Raw genomic sequence first — 27,767 nt, 5'->3', positions numbered from 1 at the left:
TGGGGTGCAGGGCCCAAGCACTTGGGCCATCCTCCACTGCACTCCCAGGCCACAGCAGAGAGCTGGCCTGGAAGAGGGGCAACCGGGACAGAATCCGGCGCCCCGACTGGGACTAGAACCCGGTGTGCCAGCGCCGCAAGGCGGAGGATTAGCCTAGTGAGCCGCGGCGCTGGCCAATCCTGGTAGCTTTATAAGGAGCGGGCAATAGTCATGTATGCTCACCTATCTTTTGCTGTTTGATGCTCTACATCATCGTGGCATTCTGCCAGCAAGAAAGCCATCACCAGATGAGAACTGCAGACCTTATCTCTCCAGAACCGTGAGCCAAAATAAACCTCTTTTCTTTAAAAAAGAATCCTGCCCCAGGTATCTCACGATCGTAACTCAAAGCCGGCTAATACAGACCTGAAGCAATGTATCACTGTGGCTTCCTTTTAGCTAACGATAATCAGTTTATTAAGCTGGTTGACTTATGCATTTGCAACATTGACTTGAACTTCAGCACCTGGCTCAATTCTGATGGAAGTTGCCTGCTCAACAATCCCGGAAAGATTGTCCAAGTAGATGAGTTGCTTGTGGATTCTCATCTGCAAAAGATCCCATGGAGGACCTTCACCACAAAGTGTTCTTCTCGTGCTGGTTTTCAACGTCTTGGTGGGCATTGGAGCTGCTCTTGCACTCTTCCTTTGCCTGCGATTCAAGCAGCACCCACTTTCCCCAGGGCCTCCACACTGCAGCTGGCTAGGGCGATTCTGGTTCCATGGACCTCCACCTCTGCTTCCACAGGTGTGTTTCTGGTACCCGTGAACGCTGTGGCTGCAGTCTGGTTTCTGAACCGGCTTGTAACTCAGAGACAGCCAACAGCAGTGAGTCAGGAGCGGCAGCCCAGGGACTGGAATTTGGCAGCAATTGTGACCACAGTTCATTGTTCTTCTGATTTGTATTTCCCTAAGGACTAGTCATGTTAAGCACCTTTATTCATCATTTGTATAATTTCTTTGGAGAAATGCTAATTCAAGTCATTTGCCCATTTGTAATCAAGTTGGTTGGGTTATTAAATTGTAGGGGTTCTTTATACATTCCAGATAGTTCCCCTTGTCAAATATATGAATGGGAAATATTTTTCTTTGATTCTGTGGATTACCTTTTCATTCTTGTTAATAGTATCCTTTTATGCACAGATGTCTTAAAATTTTTAAAGGTTGGTGACTATTATACAACAATTTTTTAAACATAAGGTCCTGGGCAGGGGTCGATCGACTCTGCTATGGTGTTTACAAGCAATAACACAGCCACATGCCACATAATGAGTTATCAGTCTACGTGGACTCAAACATGCAGCAGCCTCGCACAGCTCATGGGCACTGATTGTCCATGAGGCATTTCATTTGTCTGTATGTATCACATTCCCGGAAAAAGAATTCCAGGATTTCCTCTGCAATGTGTTTGCATCTTTCTCCTTCACACTGCACGACACCAGGCTGTCAGTACATTGAAACCAAGCTGACATCGTGAGAGCAGACTATTCTGCCATCGTTCCAGGTCTTTGAGATGCACATCCTACCTGGGGCTGATCAATCCACTCTTGTTCAGCATGCCTGTGAGGTTCAGTAACAGTTTTCCTGATTCTGTGCTCATCAGTGATTTCAGATTTGTCCGTGTAACCATGCTTCATCATTGCTGTTAGAAACTGAGCTATGGGGCTGGCACTGTGGCATGATCCAGTTCTCTGCTGTGGCTTGGGAAGGCAGTAGAAGATGGCCCAAGTCCTTGCGCCCCCGCACCCGCGTGGGAGATGCGGAAGAAGCTACAGACCCCTTTGGATCACCCATCTCTGTCCATTGCAGCCATTAGGAGAGTGAACCACCAGATGGAAGACCTCTCTTTCTTTCTCTCTTTTTCTGCTTCTGTCTCTCTGTAACTCTGCCTTTCAAATAAATAAATAAATCTTAAAAAAAAAAAAAAAACGATTGGAGCAGGACGTAATAAGAGCTGGGATTTGCCTGTCTTTTCAGCATCGTTGACTGGAGAGCATCACCCCGGACACTCATGCCTTTGTCCTGGCAGCATGGAAAGATGGCAGAGGGAAGACAGGAGGGGTGAGCGCATGGCGTTCTTGACCTCTCTCTGCACTGCATCATTTTCTCCTGTGCTTGTGTTTCGTTCCTCACCGCCCCCGAATGTACAACACCCATTGGTAACATTGCCAGGAAAAGGCCGTGTGAACTGACTGACCCGGAGACAAAATTAAACGTGGTGAAGGATTAGGGAGGTGGAGAGACCGTGATGATTTTTGCTGCCAGCCCGGCGTGTCTCGTTGCACCAAAGCTACGATCTCGAAGAACAGAAACAAAGGGATAGAAGCGATTCAGAGATCTATTTGATCGAAGGCAACAAGACAAAGATTCAAGAAGATTCTGAAGAAACCTCTGATGACTGGCGACTACACACAGGTGACTCCCACCCGAGTCTAAGTCCTTTCGTGATGTTCACTGGGTGAGGGAACTGCAGAAGGACGCGTTCCCGAGAACACACGTCCTTTGTTCAGTGAGGTGGCTGTGCTAGCCACAGCCTGTAACCTCCTGTAATCACAATAGTCCTAGGAGACAGATGTTCCTGGTGCCTTCACATGACACAGAAAGAAACCGAAGAGAAGTAAAGTTACCCGGGTGCTTTAGCAAGTCCAAGGCAGGTTCGGATGGGAGCTCGGGTCTGTCTGTGTGATAGTTAGCTCTACGGGCCACCTGGACTGGGCTGGAGGAAGTCCAGGTAGTTGGTACACCGTGATTTCTGGCACAGGGTGCTTCTGGAAGAGATCAGAAAGCGCTGGACCAGTAGACTGTGTAAACAAGATCCAGCCCACCTGTGTGCGCAGGCATCACCCAGTCCCCGAGCACCTGCTTAAAACAGAAGGCAGAAGAAGGCAAATGCCCTCATTTTCTCTCTCCTGCCTAAAGCTGGAATGTCCATTTCCCCTGCCCCTGGGAAATCGGGGCTTTTGGTTTTCCGGTCTTGACCCTGGGACTAACTAGCGCTCCCATGCTCACCAGGCCCTCCGACTCGGAACAAGCTACACCTGCAGCTTTCCTGGTTTGCAGCTCTCAGATGGTGAGTCCCACGGGGCTTCTCAGTTTGTATAATCATGTAAGTCAGTGCCCAGAGTAAGTCTCCTCTCCTATTTGTATCTGTACCTCTATCTGTCTCTCATTGGCTCTGCTTCTCTGAAAAACCCTGACTAATGCAGTCTGCCTCCAGGCCTGCACTGTTAATTACTAACGCTGCATCTCATTGGCCTGAGAGACGAAATCCAACCCAGGTCCCTTTCATGCGCCTCCTAAGGTTTTCCTGTTAGCACGGTCGCACCTGGTTGGTGGTGGACAGTGCCCGAGAGCCCGCGCTGCTGCTGTCACCTGAGTGTGGCTGACTCACTGATTCTCCTGAATGCTCTGGATCTGAACCCTGGGCCAGGTTCTCAATGCCCCACAGACAGAAGAGGAAGGCAGATGGACACAACACCCCGGGGCCAGCAGAAGCTCTCTGCTCTCGCTCCCTTTGCTCTCCTGTCTGGTACAGCTGTCCTGTGCCTCAGGTGCGCCACTGGCTTGCACATCGCCCCAAAGCCAGTCACCTGCACGCACCCTGTCAATCACAAGCCACGTGAGTCGCACAGGGACACTTCTCATTGTAGTCAGGCTCCCAGCCCACCGACAGTCACTGCTGTCTCCTACATCAGAACGAAGAGGAAGCTGATCTGACTCGGCGTAGATTTTGTAAGGCAAGAAAACAGAAGCAGGAGCATGGGTGGGTGGAGGGCACCGTGAGGCATAAGCTGGAAGTCAAAGGAGGTGGTGTGAGCTCGGAGCTGAAGACTCGGGCACAAGACATGAGGCTGTGGAGCGAGGTGGAGCTCTTGTGACAGATGCAGCAGCCCAGGGCGTGTCCTTGGCAGCCGGAGAGCGAAGTACACACAAAGGTCAGGTGCTGTGAGGCCAAGGAAGAGAATGACGCATCCTGCCATGCACACGTGTCACCCCAACCTCTGCCTGGGCTCCCCAGGGTTCACTCGGCAGCAGAAACCTCACGGAGGCGCTCTCTGTGTGAGAAGCTGAAGGTGTCGTGGTTTGGAGCCAGCAGTGAGGAACGAGGCTGAGACGCTGCCTGGACCTCAGGTTCACAGCAAGGGGAAAAAGAGACGCGTCCACGTGAGAGACAGGGAAGCAGAAGGCTCTGGGGAAGGCCAGACGTCTGCCCAGGTGAGGAGACAGAGCGGGCAGCAGCTTATGCTGGGGAAGACGGAGCTGTTTGTCCGCCATGGAATGGGAGCCTGGGGGACACGAGGGAAGTGACGGAGGGAGGGTGTGCTGGGGGACCCCGCGGTGGCAGGGTCAGAGCAGGGAGCCAGCAGAGGAGGGCTGGACAAGAAGGGCCGACGTGGCCATGCGGGATAAAGATCATGCCAAGGCTCTCAGAACCAGGTTTGGACTTCTGTGCCAACACGGACAGGGGCACTGGGTGATAGTTCAGATCCCCATAAATTTTACAATCTGCTTAGCAGTCTGTTAAATATAACCCTGGTGATAAGGTAATTTGTCCCTGCAGCACAAGCTTCACTTGGGCTGAATCAGGATAAGAGGTGACTGCTGCTCAAGCAGGCCCAGCTCCGCTTGGAAGAAAACGACTTTGACCTGGGTATCTGCTGCCACGGAGTCCAGGCCCTGAGGCACGGGCTGTGCTGTGCGGCTGGACTGCACCCCCTGAGATCCTGGGTTTGCCTTCTTCAAGCTCTTCAGTGCTCCCCAAGACCTGCCATTGAGTCCGTGCTGAGTAAATGGTTCTAGTTTTTAATTTATTCATGATTAAAAATTATATAATATATAGGTTATTTGTGAGGCTTTTATAAGGTAGGCAAAGCTATGGAAACACACTAAAATGAGTCGTCTATAATCCCACCACCCAAACATACCTTCTGTTAATACTTTGACATGCTTTCTCCCAGGCTATTTTTTACCTAACTTTCAAACACAGTCATTCATTCATTCATTATATGGTTAATGCTCATATACTCTTTTTCAATACTTGTGGTATATCCTAAGAATTTTATTATGTTACTAAAAATAATTCTTAAACTGGTTTTGAAAGTTGCATAATGGGGGCCAGCGCTGTGGCGTAGTGGGTAAAATTGCTGCCTGCAGTGCCGGCACCCCATACAGGTGCCGGTTCAAGTCCCAAATGTTCCACTTCCAATCCAGCTCTCTGCTGTGGCCTGGGAAAGCAGTAGAAGATGGCCCAAGTCCTTGGGCCCCTACACCCATGTGGGAGACCTGGAAGAAGCTCCTGGCTCCTGGCTTCCAATTGGCCCAGCTCCGGCTGTTGCAGCCATCTGGGGAGTGAACCAGTGGTTGGAAGACTGCCTCTCCTTCTCTCTGTGTGTAATTCTGACTTTCAAGTAAATAAATAAATCTTTTTTAAAAAAAAAGTTGCATAATGTTCTTTCATATGGACACACCATTTTAAATATTTCCATAATTAGTTTTCTTTTTTAGACTTATTTACTTGAAAGAGTGAGACAGAGAGAGACAGACTGAGAGGCAGAGACAGAGAGAGAGCTTCCATCCCTAGTTCACTCCCCAAATGCCTGCAACAGCCAGAGTTGGACCAGGCCAAAGTCAGGAGCCAGGAACTCCATTCTGGTCTCTGACATGGGCAGCTGGGACGCAGGTACCTGAGCCATCATCTGCAGCCTCTCAGGTGCACTGGCAAGAAGAGGATTCAGAAGCAGGGTGGCCAGGACTTGAACCAGGCACTCTGGTACAGGATATGGGTAGCTCAAGTGGCGGCTTATTCCACTATACCACAATGCCTGCCCTCATACTTGCTTTTTAAAATCATCATAATGCTGTAATGAACAACTATATGCATATTTAATATATCTCCGTTTTTGTCCTAGTTGTGGAATTAAAACTTCAAAAAAAAAAAAAAAAAGCCACAAGCAAAGCACTTTAAGGCTTCTTCCAGAAGAACAGATTTACATTCGCATCAGAATAGGAGAGGTCACCTCTTTAAATCCTCATCAGTGTTGAGCACCCCCATTCTGTAATGTTTGCTAATGCGTGGGAAATGACATCAAAGTTTTGATTCAATTGGTGTTCACTTAATTGCTTATGAATCAGAACACTTTCTGTATGTGTATTAGTCAAAGCTTACTCTTTAGAAAGTGAATGATTACCTTTGCTCATTCAACTGTCTTAGTGGCAGTACATCCGTGTGTTTACTTTACAAGTGATTATTGAACACCTGCTATGTGCCCAACGCTGTTCTAACTGAGTGATCCTCAGGAGCTTACGTCCTCACTGGAGGGGAAAGAGAATAAGCAATGTGAGGAAGCCCTTAGGATGTCAGCGGATGATCAATACCACGGAGAAAAATGAAGCAGGAGGGTCAGGTTAGGACAGGGAACCCACTCTCGTGGTGAAGTGGCCAGGTAAGAACTTACTAAGAAGGCAACATCTGAGCCAAGACTTGAAGGAGGTAAGGAAGCAGGTTATGGAGCCATGTGGGAGGAGCGGTCCCAGCAAGAGGGAACCTGGGAGCCTGTCTGGTGTGTCCAAAGAACAGCAGAGCCTGGGCAGCCTGGAGGAAGGAAGCAATGGAGACAGCAACAAGAGATGAGGCCAGGGAACCAGAGAGGAAGGAGGGGGCTGCAGGCAGAGCAGAGCCCTGTAAGATGGGTGACCATCTAGGAGACATCCAAACTGAGGATTTTAGAGCAGAAGGTGGGGTGGGGATATTGATAATTCCCTTAGACCGCCATCTGTGCCCGATTGGTGTACTGATGATTTCCAGCTGACATCATCTGAGGACCAGTCACTGCAGAAACGGCCATGTGGCCTGTCTTGTGCTGCATGCAGTAAGCCACAGGTTCTCTTGGGAGGGGAGTCTTGCCCATGACACTGCAGACTAGTAGCCTTCATCACCAGAGTCTGCAAGTTGGGGCTGTAATGAACCTCAGTAGGGAATTCATTGGAGAGACCCTAACTTTTACACCCCACCCCACATATCTCCTGGTGACAGCCCTAGGATTTACCCTGGTCCAGAGAGCCACTTGTCAATCCTACACGAATGTATTGTTCCTGCCCTAAAAAGGTGTCAAATGTCTTGCTTTGGTCCTTTCTTCAGGCACCACTCTCTTGTGCAGATCCCTGTGTACCTGCACATTTGGCAAGAGGTGTGCTCTTCCTTTGTGCGTCAGCCTGGTGTTGTTTTGTTCCTGGATCCATCCAGAGACCCTCATGAGAGCTAACTGGGAAACGGGAGCCCCTCCTCCTGACAAGTTCAGCACATGGCCATCAGCACTGCCTTGCCCTGGTGGGGACCTGTAGTCCTCCAACTCATCGCATGCAAGGATTCAGGCTTTCTTTATTTTTAAATCTTACTTATTTTTGTTTGAGAGAGAGATAGAGACAGAGAGAGAGGATTCTCCCACTATGTGGTTCACTCGCCAAATGCCTCCAACAGATGGGACTGGGTCAGGCAGAAGCCAGGAGCCAGGGGCGCTCATTTCCAGCCTCCCACATGGGTTAGGGAGCGAACTACTTGAGCCATCACCTACTGCTTCCTAGGGCATTAGCAGAAAGCTGGAATCATAATTGGAGCTAGGACTTGAACCCAGGAACTCTGACGTGAGATGTGGTTATTCGGATTTTTTTTTGACAACTGTGCCAAATGCCCACTCTTTTTTATTTTTTAATTAAGAAACTTTGGGGACAAGCACTATGGTGCAGCTAGGTAACCACCGCCTGCAGTGCCATTGCACCATATGGGCACCAGTTAGTGTTCCGTCTGTTCCACCTCCGATCTAGCTCCCTGCTAATGCACCTGGCAAAGCAGCAGAAGATGGCTTGAGTGGCTGGCCCCTGCACCCACATGGGAGACTCCAAAGAAGCTTCTGGTCCTTGGCTTTGGCCTGGCCCAGCCCAGGTTGTTGCAGCCATTTGGGAAGTGAACCAGCAGATAGGAGATCTTTCTCTCTGTCTCTCCCTCTCTCTATAACGCTGCCTTTCAAATAAATAAATAAATCTTTAAAAAATTTCCCATTTTATTTGAAATGCAGGAAGACAGATGGGAAGACATTTGCCATCTGCTGATTCACTCTCTAAATATCTGCGCGGCTGGCGCCGTGGTGCACTAGGTTAATCCTCCGCCTGATGTGGCGCCGGCATCCCATATGGGCACCGGGTTCTAGTCCCGGTTGCTCCTCTTCCAGTCCAGCTCTCTGCTGTGGCCTGGGAGTGCAGTGGAGGATGGCCCAAGTGCTTGGGCCCCTGTACCCACGTGGGAGACTGGGAAGAAGCACTTGGCTCCTGGCTTCGGATCGGCACAGCTCCGGTCATTGTGGCCATTTGGGGAGTGAACCAACAGAGGGAAGACATTTCTCTCTGTCTCTCTCTCTCTGTCTGTAACTCTACCTGTCAAATAAATAAATAAAATCTTTTTAAAAATAAAATAAAATAAATATCTGCAACTGCCAGCACTCGGTCAGGCCAACGCCAGGAGTCTTGAACTCCATCCAAATCTCCTACATGGATGGCAGAGACCTAGATACGTTGAGGCATCATCTGCTGCTTCCCAGACTGTGACGGCAGGAAGCTGGATCAGAAGTGGAGGAGTTAGGACTCGAACCAGGCACTCCACTAGGGGATGCAGGCATCCCAAACCATGTCTTAACTGCGCCACAAAACACCTGCCTCATTTGGCCTTTCTACAAATTTGGCTAAGATGGTAAGCCATCTTATTTTTTTTCTTTTTTTAAAGTTTTTAACTTACAACATTTTATTTGAGAGGCAGAAAGAGAGAGAGACAGGCAGACAGCAAGAGCTACCACCTACTGGTTCACTCCCCAAATACCCACAATGGCCAGGATTGGACTGAGCTAAAGCCAGGAATGAGTTCAGGACTCAACCCACGTCTCCCACATAGACGGCAGGAACCCAACTGCTTGAGCCAACAACACTGGCTCCCAAGGTGCTCATTGGCAAGAACCTGTCAGTAGAAGCCTGCCAGAAACTGGATGCAGGTCCTGCAACATGGGACATGGACACGTTAACCGCTCAGCTGAACACCTGTGCCTCTTCTGGAGTGTTGAGCAGCAAGGTGGCGTGATCTGACTGAACTCACCCTGCCGGCTATGCTGACAGGGGACCGAAGGGGAGCAGGAACTGAGCGAAGGAGGCGGGGCCCAGTTGGGAAGCTAACAGATGTCATGCAAGATTCTGGGTATGTTGAAAGTATGACCAAAGACTCTCGACAGGTTGGATGTGGGTCGTGAGAGAAAGAGCAGCCAGAACCATGGCGGTGCCACCTCACTTCCTGGGGTGAGGGGGCCTTCTGAGGAGCAGCTGTGGTGGGACACTAGGAGCACATGGTGAATTTGGATGTGCCAAGTGTGAGGTGCTCATTACGCACACTAATGAGGATATCCAGTGGCAGCTGGTATGTGAGCCTGGAGTTAAACTCTCTTGTCGTTGTCAGTGTAGAGACACTTAAAGCCATGAACGTGGGTATTTTTTGTTTGTTTGTTTTATAGAGGGAGAGGATCAAAGACTAAGTTCTGAGAAGTCCAGTGATGGACAGTAGGAGAGGTAAAGAAAGAGCCAGCAAAGCAGATGGCGAAGGAGCAGCCAGCAAAGGAAGAAGAAAACCAAGCAAGTGTGGTGTCCTCAGATGTGTTTCGGGGAGAAAGAGACGAGGCTAAAGGCCTTGAAAGGTCAGGTACAGTGAAGACTACGGACTGCCTTTTTCTTTTTCTTTTTTTAAGATTTATTTATTTATTTGAAAGGCAGAGTTACACAGAGGCAGAGGCAGAGACAGAGAGAGAGAGGTCTTCCATACGCTGGTTCACTCCCCAAATGGTCGCAGTCACCAGAACTGGGCTGATCTGAAGCCAGCAGCCAGCTTCTTCTGGGTCTCCCACGTGGGTGCAGGGGCCCAAGCACTTGGGCCATCTTCTACTGCTTTCCCAGGCTATAAGCAGGGAGCTGGATCAGAAGTGGAGCAGCCAGGACTGAAACCCCTGCCTATATGGGATGCTGCTGCCCCAGGTGATGGCTGCTACGCCACAGTGCCAGCCGCACAGACTGGCTCTTGAATTTAGAAATGTGAGGTCACTGGGGACCTTGGTAGAACTGTTGTGGTGAAAGTGGGAGCTAAAGCTTAACTGTAGCAGGTTCAAGAGAAAACTGAAGGGAAATCTGAGTAGCAAGCCCACAGCAACCTTTTGAGTTTTGTGCAAAGGGACAGGGAGGGATGAGGCAGTCATGGGGTCCATCACGTGCTGTGTGTGGAAGGTCCAGCAGAGACGGGGCAATGGACCTTAGGATTCAGAATTCCTGGACCAGTTGTCCTCGGGTGGAGGAGGGGTTTGGGGAGGGAGGCGGGGGCCTGTTTATGCCGAGTGGGAGGAGAAAACAGCTGCAGCTGTTCAGGCTGGCGGCTCCTGCTGGTGGAGCTGAAGAAATGAACATCTAGACGGCAACACAGAAGGCTGTTTGGAAAGAATGTGCTCCCAAGATCTCTGATAGCGACAGTTCCAATCCTGGGGCTTCTGCTGACTTTCGACTGTCTGGAGAGACCTACTGTTACCCATCACTCCTCAAGATAGCCCCCAGCTACCAGTCACGGATGACCTAACGTCTGGGCAGGCCCTCAGCACCAATCTAAATCCACGCAGAACAACTGTGTAACTCACAGGGCCAACTGAAGATTCTTGCACACATGTTGTTCACCTTACTCCAGTGTCCCTGCTTTTCCCTTGAAAAACCCAGTCCTTCTGTCCCTTCCTAGAGGGAACACCTGTTTGATTCCTGACCCTGTGTCTCCTGATTTATAAATCCATTCTGCCAGCTCTCTGCTGTGGCCAGGGAGTGCAGTGGATGATGGCCCAAGTACTTGGGCCCTGCACCCCATGGGAGACCAGGAGAAGCACCTGGCTCCTGCCATTGATCGGATCAGCGCGGTGCGCCGGCCGCAGCGCTCTGACCGCGGTAGCCATTGGAAGGTGAACCAACGGCAAAAGGAAGACCTTTCTCTCTGTCTTTCTCTCACTGTCCACTCTGCCTGTCAAAAAATAAAAAAATAAATCCATTCTGTATCCAAATCAAAACCACCTTTGCTTTTAAAAAAAAAAAGATTTTATTTGTTTATTTGAGAGGTAGAATTACAGACAGTGAGAGGGAGAGACAGAGAGAAAGGTCTTCCATCCGATGGTTCACTCCCCAAAAGGCCGCAATGGCCAGAGCTTCGCCGATCAGAAGCCAGGAGCCAGGAGCTTCCTCCAGGTCTCCCATGTGGATGCAGGGCCCAAGGACTTGGGCCATCTTCCACTGCTTTCCCAGGCCATAGTAGAGAGCTGGATGGAAAGAGGAGCAGCTGGGACTAGAACTGGGATGCTGGTGCCACAGGCGGAGGATTAACCTTCTGCGCCATAACACCAGCCCCATCTTTGCTTTTATTTCAACCTCATTTATGATTTCTTGTGTTAGAAATTTTCTAGGTGAAACAGTAAGCAAAGGGTCAGCTGATCAAGTACAGAGGTCGGCACTCCACAGGGCAAGCAGTCATGGGGGACGGGGATTGGGCCAGGGCAGCAAGGTCCTCTGGAAGGTCCTGAGAATAAATTTGCTTATTTCTACCAGGGATATTTAGCTGTCAGATGCCAGTGAGCAGTATCAGAGAGGATTGAACTAGCATTATTGTTTGCCCAAAAGAGTAAGATGGATTAACAGGCAAGAAAACTGGCTGTAATGATTAAGCCTGGATTTAAGCTGGATAAGAGGAGAAGTGAGGGTGTGAGCAAGGGACAGAGAAGACAGCTAAATCCGCATGAGGCATGGCAGTAAGCATGTGCGTGATCCTGTGAAATCCTCACCCCAGGCGCCGAAATTGTCCCCAGCTCGCCTGGGAAAGACTATGGCTTCCTCAAGGCCACAGAGCTGGTAAGTGAAGACCCAAGGTCGGGCCCAGGCACACTTGTCTCCTAAGGCTCTGTACTCAGCCCTCTTGCCATTTGCTTTAGTTGGAATATTAATGTGCATTTAAAAATTGATGCATAAATAGAAAGAATGTTAGTATTTTTCCCACTTCTGTTAATGTTAACATTGTTTCATGCACAGAACTTTTTAAAAGTTTATAGCAAAATCTATTTACTTTATGTATAAGTGATGCCATAAATCATAAAAAGCAGTTTTCAGAAATCAACAGTTATTTGAATTTAATCAACTATCATTTTGGCACATATGGATCGACTTGGTCTTTGAACGACCCAAGACATAATCATTTATGTACTTTCTGCCTCTTCATAAGCAGATTTTAAAAAGTCATCTCTTACTATTACAAATTACAGAACACCTATAAAAATACTAATAGAGGTTAAACAGCACATCCTTATTTTTTATATTTGGAAGAAACTTTAAGAGTAATATTGGGTGTCCAAAAATTCAAACATGTATATATCAAACAGTATTTTCACTGCTTAAAATTATAAGGTATTTTAATTAAAAATTTTATTTAAATAAAATTTGTATTTTAATTAAAAATATATACTTATCACAGCACTAAGCTACACAGCACTGGGGGGGATAAAAAGCTAGGTCCCTGGTCTCCCAGGACTCAATGCCACATAGAAGGGTGACTGAGCCAGGGCCCCAGGAACTAGGACAGCACAGAGGTGGACAGTCACTGCCGGTGGCTGGCGAGTCCCAGGATAGCTTTTGGGGAGATTGTTGACCTGCTCGATGGCTGACAGGGAGGGAAAGAAAAACAGGGGGCAGCCGAGCCTGTGGCCCTACATCCCCAGTGATCAATCATAAACTGTTCTAAGACAATTCATGGATTGTAAATAAGAATCAAAAAAAGTAGGATCAGTGTGTTAGCATGCTGGATATAAAATGTGTCTCAGAAATAAAATACAAAGGAGTATTGTATTTACAATACAAAGGAGTATTCCAAGTTAATCAGAATAATGATCCTAATTCCATGTAAGGATCTAGAAGTGATGGCTGTTTATCAAGATGTTCCATGAAAGGATCCTCTGAAAGACAGGTTGATAGAGGAAGTTTGCATCTGGCAGTAGTTATTTTTAGGAGGTGAGGACCCCCAGCGGCACAGCAGAAGTGTGATTCTACCCATGAGCATGCTGCCGCCCGAGATGTGCTAACGGGTTAACCGTGTTGCGCTCAGAAAAACCACTGTCCAGGCAAGCGTGCACGAGTGACTTTCTCTAGCTGCTGAAACTGGGGGATAGCCCTGCTCCTTTCTGGAAAGCACATGAGCCATGCTACTTGATCTCTTGTTGCATTTTTACCTGTAAAATACTATTTCTATCTGCCAGTGTGGAATACCATGTCTCTGATCTTTGTTCCTAGTCCCAATGACAGCGCTCCTAAAAGCCCTGGAATCCCCTGAGTGTTGGGATCATGTCTTGTTGCTCATAATGAACCCCTATAACAACCCCTGGTTTATGCTAGTGAGGTTCCTAAGGGAGGGGCCCCTAGACAGCCTCAGAATGGGGCTGGCAACTAGAAAAGCCAAATGACAGTGGAGTAGGGTGGTGACTGCAGCCGCAGCCTGGGGTGGGGGAGGGGTGCACCCCAGTGTCTCAGGGACAGGAATGCCTGTGTCCAAGCCCCTTTCAGATCTCACCCTTTGCGCCTGTCCATCTGGCTCTTTGAGGCCTGCATAATAAAATGGCCAACACCAGTGTTTCCCTGAGTTCTGTGAATCATCCTAGCCAAGTAACTGAACCCAAGGAAGGGGTCCTTGGCTTGTAGTCAGTTGGTCAGGAGGACAGTGGCCTGGTGTGGTGATCAGCATGTGAAGCAAGGGCAGTCTTGTGGGATTGAGCCCTCAATCCCGAGGGATCTGACACCATTTGGGTGGTGCTAAATTACAGGTGTCTGCTGGAGACTTGCTTGGTGTATGAGGAACATACTCCTAACCGGGCGTGCGCACACACACACACACGCACATGCACACACATGTGCTCACAGGAGTGTTCTGTGTGGAGTGTAAGGCTAGAGAGCAGGAGTGGTTTGTTTACTTATTTATTTCTCTGACAGACATTGATTGACCCACAAGGAATGTATAACATTTTCTGGTTAAGGAAACCACATACAGTCATTGCTCAGTATGCAGTACTGTGAAGGCCATGCCCCCACAGACACCAGAATCCAAGATGCTCAAGTCTCTCACGTCAACTGATGTGGCATTCCCACACAACCTGTTCACACCTTCAATATGCTTTAAATAGCCTCTAGATGGCTTATAAGATCTACTACAATGTAAATACTTGTTATGTTGTTTAGGGTATATGGACGAGCTAAAGGTCTGTTCCGAGTTCCTTGTAGAAGCAACCATCTCAGCCCTAACTACAGTGGACACGTCAGCAACAATGTAGTGTTTTCCATGGAGATATGGCGTGCAACCGGACCCACGGAATCATTCAGTCATAGCAGGATATGAGTGAATGTCAAAAACCACCTGCACACCTTCCCATTCCCATGTACACACGTTTGTACATGCACACACATGCTGTTGTCGTTTAAGCTGTGGTCATCCAATGACGTTTGTTTTGTTTGGATAGTATCTGTATGTTTGGAAATGAATGTTAATCTTGGTATGGATTTTACTAGTCCTTTTCAAAAAATCCTGTAAGCTTCATTTCATTGAGTTCGTTATTAAGGAGGACACTAGAGATGGTTGTTTCTAAGAATGAGCTTATCTGGCAGAGTGGTCCAGAGTCCCCCACGAGACAGCCGTTTCTCCACAGCAAGGCCCATCTTCGTGTTACTTGTCACAGTTCATTTCTTCGGGGAGGGGGTGGGCTCTGGTTTCTTTACGGTCTCTGATTTTCAGTTTGCTCAAACAGGAGAGAAGTTTTATCAGAACGCAGTCACTAGAACTTTCGGATTTTCTCCTCTCTCTCTTGAATCTCTGGATTTTTTCCCAGATCTGAACCTGAAAATAAAATTGTTGCTCTAGAAAATGAAATATTCAAAACTTACCTCCTCAAAATGCCAGACACTGAAAAACATTTCCCCAATCAATCAATCAATCATTATTTGAACAATGACAAGAACCTTATGAATACAGGTCTCGTATATTATGGCTTTGAACATCTGGGGCCATTTTCTCATTTAAGCATAAAATCCACTACTTATTAAAATTTTTTTTTAGGGCCAGCACTGTGGCACAGCGGGTTAATGCCCTGGCCTAACGCGCTGGCATCCTATATGGGCACTGGTTCGAGACCCGGCTGCTCCATTTCCAATCCAGCTCTCTGCTATGGCCTGGGAAAGCAGTGGAAGATGGCCCAAGTCCTTGGGCCCCTGCCCCCATGTGGGAGACCCGGAAGAAGCTCCTGGCTCCTGGCTTCAGATCAGTGCAGATCTGGCCGTTGCGGCCAATTGGGGAGTGAACCATCGGATGGAAGACCTGTCTCTCTCTCTCTCAGTCTCCCTCTCTCTGCCTCGCCTCTCTCTGTGTAACTCAAATAAATAAAAATCTTTAAAATTTTGTTTTGTTTTTAATTTGAGAGACAGAAAGGGTGAGCAAAAGAGAGAGGAGAAGGAGCGAGAAGAGAGCACTTCCATCTGCTGGTTCACTCCCCAAATGGCCTCAATGGCCAGGACTGGGCCAGGCTGAAGGTGAGACCTGGGAACTCAATCCAAATCTCACATGGTGGCAGGAATCCAACTACTTTCATCTCTGCTGCCTTCCAGGGTGCATGTTAGAAGGCAGATGGAATCAGGAACCAAAGCCAAGTACTGAACCCAGGCATTCACATGGGTGTCCCCACCAGCAGCGTAACTAGCAGGCCGAACACCTGTCCCAAGCCTGGAATTGAAACTCCTTCAGGAGGTTTTTGAGGGAAGGCTACTGGGGTAAGCATGAGGTTTTCAGTAACTGAAGTTGAGACTGCAGGAGTTATTACATCATTAGAAAACAATGACTTTTCAGAACTGGGCACCGGCTGCTGTCCAGATTCCGTCAGGGATCAGACTGCATTCACACATGGACTTCTCTGTGGCCTGGAGCTGAAGACATCTTATCTTACCTAACTCACGACAACCACACAGAATATTCCCACGATGGATGGAGATACGAAAGTTCAGTAACAATTAAACGATGAGGACGGGTCTGGGAACCACTGAATCGCCTAACCCATCCGTGTGCCCAGAGGGTGGTGCACCCCAACTCCAGGGGGCAGAATCTCCTTCACTCAGTAGCCTTCTAAACTGTGCCCTACTTACCTCTTTATAAGGCTGTGTGTTTGAAGCCTTGCTAATAAACTACTAATTGTAAGGAAAACATTTTTTTCAAGTTTTGTGGGTCATACTGGCAAATAATCAGGCCTCAGGAGGGGAACTGTGGGAACCCCAGACTTTGCAGCCAAGTGAGACAGGAAGTATGGGTAACCTGGGGACACAATTTTGCACCTGGCATCTGAAGTGAGGGCGAGATCGTGGCCCTGAGTTATTAACCCTGTCAGGTGAGATACAGGTGTTTTTGTCCGCATTTAAATTAATTATAGGATACCCAACAGGTGTCAAAATTGGTTGGCATCAGGAAGAAAAACTAGCACAAACTTACAGGCCCAAACATGATAACTGAATTGCTTTAATATGCATTTCTTAGTGTAAGTTTTCCCCATAAGTATACTGCAGACTTAAGTTTCCTCTTCCAAAAACTGCCTGTTCATGTTCTTTACCAGTTTTCTAATTGTTTGTCTTTTTTCCCACTGAAAGGCTTTCTGTAAATTCTGTATATTAGACTTATGTCTATAGCAAGTATTTTTCCTTGACTTATTAATATTGTTTTTTTTCACCTTGCCAATAATTTAAGAAAATATATTTTAAAGTTATTTTAGAGGCAGAGAAAGAGAGAGCAAGAAAGACAAAGAGCTCTGATCTGATTGTTCACTCCCCAGATATACCCAGTGGCTAGGGCTGAGCCAGCCTGGAGCCACAAACAGGGAACTCAATCTAGGTCTCCCATGTGAGTGCAGAAACCCAACTACTTGAGCCATTCACTGCTGCCTTGCAGGAACCACATCAGCAGGATGCTGGAATCAGGAGCTGGAGCCAGGAATCAAATCCAGATGCTACTGTATGGGATGCAGGAATCCTGATTGGTGTCATAACCACTAGACTCAACTCCGGCCCTGTCAATAGTTTTTAAAATTATATAACGGGTACATCAATCTTTTCCTTATGGCTGTTTGATTTTCACATTATGGTCAAAAACACTTTCTCTAAGGTTATAAAAATATCTATATTTTTGTTACATTTTAGGCCTAAATTTTTAATCTTTCTTTAATGCATCTTGATTTTTTTTTATGGTTCAACTATTTTAATGATTCAAGATGTCTGGCCAAATGTTCTAACATCTTTTACTGAAAAAAATCTAACTTTTGCCCCACTGATTTTGAGCTGCTTTTAATCACACACTGAATTCTTGCATTTTTAATTTTCCTGATTTGTATTCTATTCCATTGATTTCTCTCTCTCTCTTTCTCTCTCAAATTTATTTATTTATTTGAAAGTCAGAGTTACAGAGAGAAAGGGAGAGACAGAGGGATAAATATCTTTCATCCACTGGCTCACTCCCCAAATGGCCACAGTAGTCAGGGCTGAGCCAGGCCAAAGCCAGGAGCCAGGGGTCCAAGCACCAAGGTCATCTTCTGCTGCTCTGCCAGGTGCATTAGCAGGGAGCTGGACTGCAAGTGGAGCTGTTGGGACCTGAACGGGTGCCTATAGGGGATGCCAGCACTGCAGACAGCAGCTCAACCCACTGTGCCACAGCACCAGCCCCATTCCATTGATTTTTTTTTTCTTTTTTTTTTTTTGACAGGCAGAGTGGACAGTGAGAGAGAGAGACAGAGAGAAAGGTCTTCCTTTGCCGTTGGTTCACCCTCCAATGGCCGCCGCTGCAGCCGGCGCACCGCGCTGATCCTGGCAGGAGCCAGGAGCCAGGTGCTTTTCCTGGTCTCCCATGGGGTGCAGGGCCCAAGCACCTGGGCCATCCTCCACTGCACTCCCTGGCCATAGCAGAGAGCTGGCCTGGAAGAGGGGCAACCGGGACAGAATCCGGCGCCCCAACCGGGACTAGAACCCGGTGTGCCGGCGCCGCAAGGTGGAGGATTAGCCTATTGAGCCGCGGCGCCGGCTCCCCATTCCATTGATTTCTATGCCCAGGCCATCACCACACTGTGTTAATTCCCACTGCTTGACAACGTACGCTATTATCTGATAGGGCTGCTCTCTACTCACCGCCCATCCATTCCGCTCTATCTAGGTATCCCAGCAAACGCCTTCTACCGAGGGATCTGGTATCTTTTGGTTAAGTCCCACTTACCCTTTCACTTTCTGCATCTGGTCTAGGGTCTCCGGTAGAGTCATTCCAAAACTTTCAGGGAAAAACAGGGTGACAATTCCAATGAAGACAGTCAGACTGCCCATGACGATGTAGGGCAACATTCTGTTGTAAGCACCTGTGGAGCAGCGAACATGGGAACATTAGGTCAACACAGGAACTCTCTGGATGCTTTTGAAGTCCTAAATTCAATTTGTGAACATGACAAGTAGGGTTTAAGAGCAGCTTTCAATCTGCTTTCAGAAGGGGAAAAAAAAAAACAAGCAAACAGCAGTTTCTTTGATTGCATATGTTGTTGTCTTTGCATTTCTATAATAATTTATCTGCTTGATTTCACATTGTCACAAGGTTTTTCACTTTTCTATCAACTAGTATCCTCTAAACCACTGCTGAATCATGTGTGACAGAAGTCTCTCCTCCCCAAGTTCCCTGCTAAAGGTGGAGGTGACTAGAGGTGAGGCCTGGGAAGACATCAAGGGGAAGAGGTAGGCTGGGATATTTCAGGGCAGGTCTGGTCACTCTGAATGAAGGGTGGCCTCTGCTTTTGCCTACAGCAGATAGCTGCAGGGGAGAGCTAGGTACATAGAGTCATGAGAATCTCAGACACACACACCAAAACATAGTATGTGAACTGATAAATGATGACTGATATGTACTTGGATTTGGTTTTTCTATCTCTCATTTTTAAATAAAACATATTTATTTATTTATTTGAAAGAATAACAGAGAGACAGAGAGAGAAAGACACAGAGAGAGAAATTTTCCATCTGCTGTTTCACTCCCCAAATGGTTGCAACAATCAGAGCCCGGTCAGGGGTCTGGAGCTTCATCTGGGTCTCCCACGTGGGTATAGAAGGCAAAGCACTTGGAGCGTCTGCTGCTTTCCCAGGTGCATCAGCAGGGAGCTGGATAGAAACTGGGGTATCCAGGACTGGAACCAGTGTCCATAAAAGATGCTGGCATCACAGGTGGCAGCTTAACCCACTATGCTACAGTGCCCACCCCAGATTTCTCTTTGCAGCATTCTATGTCTTGTTTCTACATGTAATAGGAACAGCCCTCCTCCCCCTCTTGCTTATGCGGTGTTACTCAGGAGAATCACAGACCCTCATTCTGCCTCCCTCTGCATGGAGATCACATGTTACTTTGTTAACTGCACAGGCTGCTGGGGAGCTGAAAGCTCTTTCTTGGACTCTGCCTATCAGGCACCGATGCCTTCCCTCCTCCTGCCCCACCAGCGAGCTGAGCAGCCAGAGTGTGAAAGGAAAGCTGACTCCACCTTGCGTGATGTACTCTCTCCGTCCAGGTGTGGGGGGTTTCTCTTTGGAAAATGTTTCTCTTTGTCTGCAAGGATGCACAAGAGTCTTCTCTGGGATTTAGGGAGTGTAGGTGAGTTGGAAGCAGTAGGTGACTAGAAAGAATGAGAAGGTGTGTCCACATTTCCCACCAGTACAGTCTTTAATGAGGACTGGGTGTGAAGTACCAGATCCTACATCCCAGTGAATCCTGTTGAAGCCCTTCTGTGGTATTACCCTAGGCTGTTGAAGTTTCTGTGCTCACAAAGTTTCTGATTTGGGATTTTCACATTAGGGATGTTCAACCTTAACAGCAAAAACCCGGGGCCAGCGCTGTGGCATAGGGGGTAAAACCGCAGCCTGCAGTGTCGGCATCCCATATGGGTGCCAGTTCAAGTCCTGGCTGCTCCACTTCTGATCCAGCTCTCTGCTGTGGCCTGAGAAAGCAGTAGAAGATGGCCCAAGTCCTTAGGCCCCTGCACCTGCGTGGGAGACCCGGAGGAAGCTCCTGGCCACTGGCTTCGGATCGGCACAGCTCCGGCCATTGTGGCCATCTGGGGAGTGAACCATTGGATGGAAGACCTCTCTCTCTCTACCTCTGTCTCTCTGTAACTCTGCCTTTCAGATAAATAAATATATCTTTAAAAATAAATAGCAAAAACCCAGAAATGACCTAAATGCTCAGCCTCTGGAGTGTATTTAAATAAATTATTTATGCATGTATATTGGAAGACTTTGTTTATTAAAAAGATGGCAAAAGAACAAAATATATCCATTGAAAAGGATATTCTGTTTCAATGTTAAGCTTTAAAAAGTTGCTACATATAATTTATTTGCATGTTTATCTATATGTGTTTGCACATATATAGGCTATGCAAAAAAATGACTGAAGGGCTACCCAGCAAACCATTAATATTGGCTACTTCTAGGCAATTCAGACAGCTGGAAGAGGAGAGGTAAACTTGTATTTTTCCATGCCATTTGAATTTTTCACAATGCAAATCTATCACTTTTATATTTAAAGTAGATTTAAAGAAAGAACAGAAGGACAAGGTGCATCTCACCCAGGTAAACGAAGTAGGGAGCGACGATGCTGCCCACCCTGGAGGCCATGGATGTGACCCCCACAGCCATGTTCCTGACCAGGGTTGGGTAGAGCTCTGCGGTGAAGACATACAGCATGGAGAAGGCAGAAGTGACCCCAAATTTCCCCAGCATCACCAGACCAATGGACACGAAGTTATAATCTGGAAAAGAGACCCAGTGTAAACAGGGCTGCTTTTAGAAGCGACACTTAACTCAGTTGCTTTAATTGTCCTTTTCTGCTTCATTGGGAATGATTTTATCAATGTGTGGTCTTCCCAAAACAGCACTTTATCTTCAAATGTCCTAATAATTAGACATGGACAAAGATGGAGCGTGAGGAGTGCCTTTGCACTTTGCTTGCTGTTACTCTAGGTCATTAACACAGCTAGTGACCTTTGTCCATTTGTTTTTTATTTATTTCAAGAGTTCCACAGTAAACTGATAACATGTTAATATAGTTAAGTTTAATTTTGGAAGAAAAGGGCTAATCCTTTTCATCTTGTTTCCTGTTATGAAGCAGTGCAGATTTCCATGTATTTCCTGTATCAGTAATGTACTGAGTTAACGCTTCCATAATATGAGAAAGTTACTCATAAGGAGAGAAGGAAGCAGATACCGCTTTGCGTGCTATTTAACTTCTTCATGATTCAGACCACAGAATCAGTGCATTTAGCCTGGAGCCAGCATGTGCTTCCAGCTCCAACACTTGAACGTATATCTCAGAGAAAAGGTTTCAAAACACTGAGAAAAATTCAAGAAAGTGGGAATCATGACTGACTCCAAGAAAGCGGTATGATTGGGTGACTCTTCCCTTTCACTGGTGACTTCTCGAAAGCTGACTCAAGTGGTTGCTTTGAACATGGAAAATTACATAATGAACAATCACCTGTCTAACTGACCTGTGAATGGTCTCTGATGTCAAGGCTGCAAAACAAGGAGCAGTGACTCATACACAAATGGCCCAGCCATGCCTGGGTCTGTTCTGGGAAGCTGTTCACTCTGGTTAATTGCTTACCTGCAGGCACCAGCTGAATTAAGAGGAGCACACCTCCTCCCCAGAACAGCACCCCTGCTATGATATAGCGCCTGGGCAGGGTGCGCAGCAGCAGCCAGGCTGTAATGTAAGCAGGGACTTCAATCAAGGCTGAGAGGAAACAGTTCAAGTAGGGATCTCCATGTAAATTAGGGGAGTTGAGAGACAGAGCAAAGTAACCCACAGACGTTAGCATCCTGAAAGATAAAAAAAAAAAAAAAAAAAAAAAAAAAACAGATAAAATGACCAAAGGATGGCCTTAGTCACACTAAAATTTCAAGGTAGTCTATAAAATACCTAAACCTTGTTGTCTCTGAGCAGTCACTAGACCCATGTGGCTATTTAAGTTTAAGTAAGGGAGGATAGAATTGTGGTGCAATGCATTAAGCCACAGCCACCTGCAATGCTGGCATCCCATCTGGGAGCTGATTCCAGTTTCACGTCCCAGTTGCTCCACTTCAGATCCAGCTGCCTGCTAATGTGCTTGGGAAAGCAGCAGAGGATGCCCCAAGTGCTTGGGTCCCTGCACCCACATGGGAGACCCAAAAGAAGCTCCTGGCTCCTGGCTCTTGGCTTTAGCCCAGCCCAGCCCAGCCCAGCCCCTGATGTTGCAGCCATCTGGGGAATGAACAAGTGGATGGAAGATCTCTCTCTCTCTCTCTCTCTCTCTCTCTCTCTCTCAATCTTTCCTCTGTGTGTGTCCCTCCCTCTCTCTCTCTGTTACTCAGACTTTCAAATAAATAATTAAAAAAAATTTTAAATAGGTGCTGGTGTTTGGCCCAATAGTTAAGATGCCACTTGGAACAACCACATCCCATACTGCAATGTCTGGATTTGAGGGCTGATTCTGTTCCCAGTTCCGGATTCTTGCTGATGCACACTGTGGGAGGGAGCTGCTGACAGCTCAAGTCCTCTAGTCTCTGCCACCCACATGGGAGACCTGGACTGAGTTTGCTGTTCCTGGCTTTGGCTTCATCCAGTCCTGCCTGTAGTTGGCATTTGGGAACTGAAACAGTGATGGGAGATCCGTCTGTCTCTCTGCCCTTCACATAAATAAAAATAAAAAGTTTAGGACAGCACTGTGTTATAGTAGGTTAAGCCTCTGCCTGCAGTGCCAGTTTGAGTACCAGCTGCTCCACTTCCAGTCCAGCTCCCTGCTAATGGGTGGGGAAAAGCAGTGGAAGATGACCCAGGTGCTTGGTCCCTGCTCCTGGCTCCTGGCTGTGGATTGGCCCAGCTCCAGCTTTTACAGCCATCTGGAGAGTAAACCAGCAGAAGGAAGACCTCTCTGTTTCTCCCTCTCTCTATAACTCTGCCCCTCAAATAAATGAATAAATCTCTAAAAAAAGTTTAATTATACAAATGAAAACTAAAATTTTTAAAAGTGAAAAATAGAACTTCAAATTCAGTTCCTCAGTCAAATTAGTCACCCTGCAAGGACTCACCACCACACCTGGCCAGTGGCTGCTGTACTGGACAACATGGATGTAAAACATTTCCACCACTGCACAAAGTTCTACTGGATAGTACCGGTCTACACACACCAGTATTCAATAGTAACCAGTCCCCACTGGTTGATTTCAAACCGCACTATTTCCTGACTAGTTTGTACCTCTTCATTCCTTAGAGCTGTTATTATCAGAAGAAAAAAAAGTCAGTCTCATCAGCGAGTACAAAATCCAGATCTCATTATTTAAAAATAAGAGCAGATACACACAGGTGATACTATGAGGTCAACATCTAGTAATTCTGATCTAGTAAAACTCATTTTGGGAGAAAAGTGAAGGTTTCAGAATGCTTTAGAACATCACTGAAGGCAGAGTGCACACCCTGTGCCCCAACTAACGCGCACAGAGAAACTCCTCTGTGAGAAGAAATAACTGTGCTACGGAATCCCCTGGAGAATCTGCTTATTCTTAGCATGGATGTTTTCAGAAACTTCACTGGATTTATTTTTATACAGACTGTACCACGTGGAGTAGCATAAGGAATAAAACAAAACAAAAACAAAAGCTTATTGCTGGAGGGGTCATGATGATTTTCATGTTTAGCCACAGAGGCAGCTCAGGCAGAACTGCTGCCCGAGATGGGTCTGCGTCTGTGAGGTCTGTGACGTATGAAGATGAGGCAGCCCTCAGTGAGGAAGGCCATAAGCCTGCGACATACTTGCTGAATTCTGAGGCATACTCTCTTTCCTTGACTTCTCATTGCAAAACAGGATGGCCCTAAGAATAGACTTGCTGCAGCCTGCACCTGCCAGTTCTGCTGACCACCATGGGCTACACGGGCTCTTCTTCTTATTCTTCATTTATTCCTTATTACTTTTTTAAAAAGATGTTATTTATTTAATTGAAAGGCAGAGTGACAGAGAGGCAGAAACAGAGGCAGAGGGAGAGAAAGGTCTTCAACCTGCTGGTTCACTCCTCAAATGGCCACAATAGCTAGAGCTGGGCCCATCCAAAGCCAGAAGCCTGGAGCTTCTTTCAGGTTTCCCACATGGGTCCAGGGGCCCAAATCCTTGGACCACCTTAATCTGCTTTCCTAGGTGCATTAGCAGGGAGCTGGATCAGAAGTGGAGCAGCCACGTCTCAAACCACTGCCTATATGGGATGTTGGCACTGCAGGCAGCGGTTTTACCCACTATGCCACAGCACCAGTCCCTCTTCTTCATTTCTTGGCAGACACACTATTATATCTAATCTAAAAAGTCAGTTCATTATCTGTGTGCCACATAAGCCCTTGCTTCTTGCTGTTGGCAGGTGTAAAAAGCTGAGCAAGACGCTAAGCCAGGCAGGGGGGACTCAGGTTCTCTTAACCGGAGTTGGTGGCTGGATCAGCTTCAGGAAGCAGGAGCTGAAGGAGCATCTGTCCCCCAGGGCAGATTAGTCTGCATCCCATAAAGGTAGGAGGGAAGGGAACCCTTCTCCTGAGGGTCCCAGCACTGCAGACCTGAACACCATGGCTTGTATCCAGTGCCATGAACTGAAAGAAGACATTTCTAATTAACTTGGCACTCACTCGTCGTATTTTGTGTGTTTCCCTGAGGGAAGGACAACGGGCTGCATACTTAGGTGCTGCACACCTGCACTTCCAGATCACTCCTTACTTACCAGAGCAGCACAGACATAATGGTCATTGTGGCGATATTTCGCGTCCTGAACAGGTCCAGGATGAAAACTTTCTGCTCCTTCAGGAGGTTTAGCTCTTGTAGCTAAAATAATGCAAATAAGCATGAGATTAAGAGGAAGTATCTTTGGCCATGACGCACAGGAATGACTTACACACGCTACTCTCACGTCACCTTGAATATGCTTAGAAGTCTGGAAACTGAGGGGAATAAGGGCATCTACATAATTCAATGATTACTCTAACACTTTAAAATGCGCCCATGTATGCAAGTGATTCATTTTTAATTTTTTTTATTTGAAAGGCACAAGGAAAGAGATATAGGGAGACAGAGATATCTTCCATATGCTGTTTCTTCCCAAATACTAGCAATAGCCAGGGCTAGAACAGGTGGAAGTCAGGAGCCCAGAACTCCACTTGGGTGGCAGGAACCCACCTGCTTGAGCCATCATCTGCTATTTCCCAGGGTGTATATTAGCAAGAAACCGAATCGGAAGCATAGTAGCCCCAGGCATTCCAATGGGGGAAGTGAGAGTCCCAAACAGTGAACCAGCTGCTGCACCAAATGCCTGTCTCTGGCCTTTGAAATATGTAACATCAGCTTCAGTGTCCCCTACACAAAGCCTGATTGCTCCCGTAGCCTTCCCTGGCTCACGGTCTCACTGTGGATGGCTCTATTACACTGACCTAGGATCCTAGGGTCTACTGGGTAGGTAGGGTCACATAGCCCCAAACTGTTTTGAGATTGTATCTGTTTTGTTTACTTATTCGAAGGGGGGCATGACATACACACATATATACACAGAATCTTTCCATCTACTGGTTCACTCCTCAAATACCTACAGTGGTTGGAACTGGGCTGAAGCTGAAGCTGGGAACTCAGTGCAGCTCTCCCATGTGGGTGGGAAGGACTAAAGTACTGGAGCCATCGCCTGCTGCATCCGCACTGGCAGGAAGCCGGAATTGGGAGAGGAGCTGCACTCAGACTCAGGCTCTTTGGTCTGCCACTCAAGCATCCTAAGTGGCATCATACCATTTCTCCCCCTTTTAAATCCGCTTATATTAACTTCCTTGAGCTATGAATCTGGGTAACCAGGCTGGTAAGAATTGATGCTAAAATAAAAGTTGCAAAGCTCTGAGGTGGGAAATCTCTTGGAGAGGAAGCGCGAGGACTCTGGTCCTGTGGTGTAGCAAAGCAGGTGAAGAAGTGCCTGCTACAGAGTGAGGGCGCTGGGGCTGCCTCTGGAGCAGGTGCTCCCCAAGTATTAGCTCCTATCTTTTCATGGGAATCGCACACTCACCAGTTCACAGCCAGACTGTCTTTTCTCTATTGTGCTACCTGGAGAAATACCTAGCTCCAGCCCCTGCGGCATAACCACATCACTACAACAAAGAAGTCCTCATGGAGGGTCCTGAGACTGCTGCACACAGACAGAACCTGTGGTTCAGACCCTGCTCCCACTTGGCACTTCCCCAGGGCTCTTGTTAAAGAGCAGACTGCCAGGTCCCACCCTGGGCCTGCTTATCCTGACCCTCCTGGGGCTCAGAGCCTGGTGAATCCATATTTTTAAAGCTCCTTGGATAACTGTTGATGAGCAGGGTTTCCAAACAACAAGACAAGAATATTCCTATAAAATATCTTTGGGTCAGGTACCATGAGCAAGCTGAAGGCGCTTCATCTGCAATGAGGGACACTCCAGTCACTTTCTACAGTGGAGATGCTCTATATTTTTTCCTGTCTGCCCTGCCTCTAACACAAAGAACGCAGAGCACTGTTGTTAAGAACACACACATCACACCAGAGACCCTGGTTGCCAATCCCAGCTCAATGGCTGTGTGCTCCTAAGCAAGTTACTACCTTCTCCTGAAAAGCAGGCTGCTAACAGTATCTACTAGTGAGATCAGTACGAGTGTCATCTGAGCCAACTATGCTACCAGGTGGGCTCCTCGCTGCCACTGTGGACAGCTGCATGTGCTGGCACAGGGTTCTGCACCTCCTGAACAGGATCTGGTCCTGGGAGGTGAGCGGGGGAAATGGCAGAGCAGCAGGAAAGCACTCAGTGGGAGGGAGGCTTGTCCATGTCAGGCTCAATGGGCAAGTTCAGCTGGAAGAAGCAAGGCGTGGTCAGAGCATGTGACTGGGCCCTGGACTTAATTCTATCTTACCCATCACTGTGTATCTTTTATCTATGTTAGAATTGCTCTCATTTCATCTCTACAACCAGACTGGAAGTTTCTCAATGATAACAATCAGGTCACATCCCAATAAATACCAACAAACACTCAGCAGAGCCCTGAAGGGCAGACACTTTCAGAACTCCCACTGTTGTTTTTACCTCCAATGAAAATGACTAAGCCTGGGAACGGACTTCAGGGTTTGAAAGGCAAAGGATTAAGGGACACTTTTTCCTGTTATCTCCCTGAGAGCTCGGGTTCAGAGCCACTGTAATTAAGCCTCTAGGGCACCTGCTTCAGGAGAAGGTCCTGCAGGCCAGGGGTGGATGAAGGCCCCAGGCAGAGCACAGCACACCCGCTTCTTCCACAGTCTGCTTTCTGGGGAAGCCGAGTGCACACTTCTGCGCAGGGCACACACACAACCATTGCAGCCACCAGAATCTTCCAGGATCCTGAGCAGCCCCCACTGCTATAGCCCGGAACACCCTGCTCCATCTTTTGCAGTCATCGCAGTGAATCTTACTGTCCTCCCTGGCTTGCACCTGCCTCTTCAGCCTTCAAGCCACCTGCTTTCCTTCTCTAACTGCTGGCCCAACGTCACCTCCCTGATGTCATCATTTATCTCT

The 27,767-nt window shown here is 47.5% G+C and overlaps 1 protein-coding gene across 1 annotated transcript in view; it reads right to left on the bottom strand.

The window, feature by feature from the left end:
- Positions 1-14,933: 14,933 nt before the first annotated feature.
- Positions 14,934-27,767, bottom strand: part of SLC22A4 (solute carrier family 22 (organic cation/zwitterion transporter), member 4) — a 42,425-nt gene continuing 29,591 nt past the window's right edge. Inside the window, 5 exon segments of the mRNA NM_001171346.1 lie at positions 14,934-15,009; positions 18,409-18,544; positions 20,786-20,968; positions 21,823-22,037; positions 24,951-25,051. Of these exon segments, the coding sequence (NP_001164817.1) occupies positions 14,934-15,009; positions 18,409-18,544; positions 20,786-20,968; positions 21,823-22,037; positions 24,951-25,051 (711 nt within the window).

This window comes from Oryctolagus cuniculus, chromosome 6 (genome assembly GCF_051225735.1).
Source record: "Oryctolagus cuniculus isolate XC-2025 breed Fujian yellow rabbit chromosome 6, ASM5122573v1, whole genome shotgun sequence".
NCBI classification, from domain to species: domain Eukaryota; kingdom Metazoa; phylum Chordata; class Mammalia; order Lagomorpha; family Leporidae; genus Oryctolagus; species Oryctolagus cuniculus.
The sequence above is the reverse complement of the archived record's forward strand: the minus strand, read 5'-3'. Positions and strand labels throughout refer to the sequence as shown.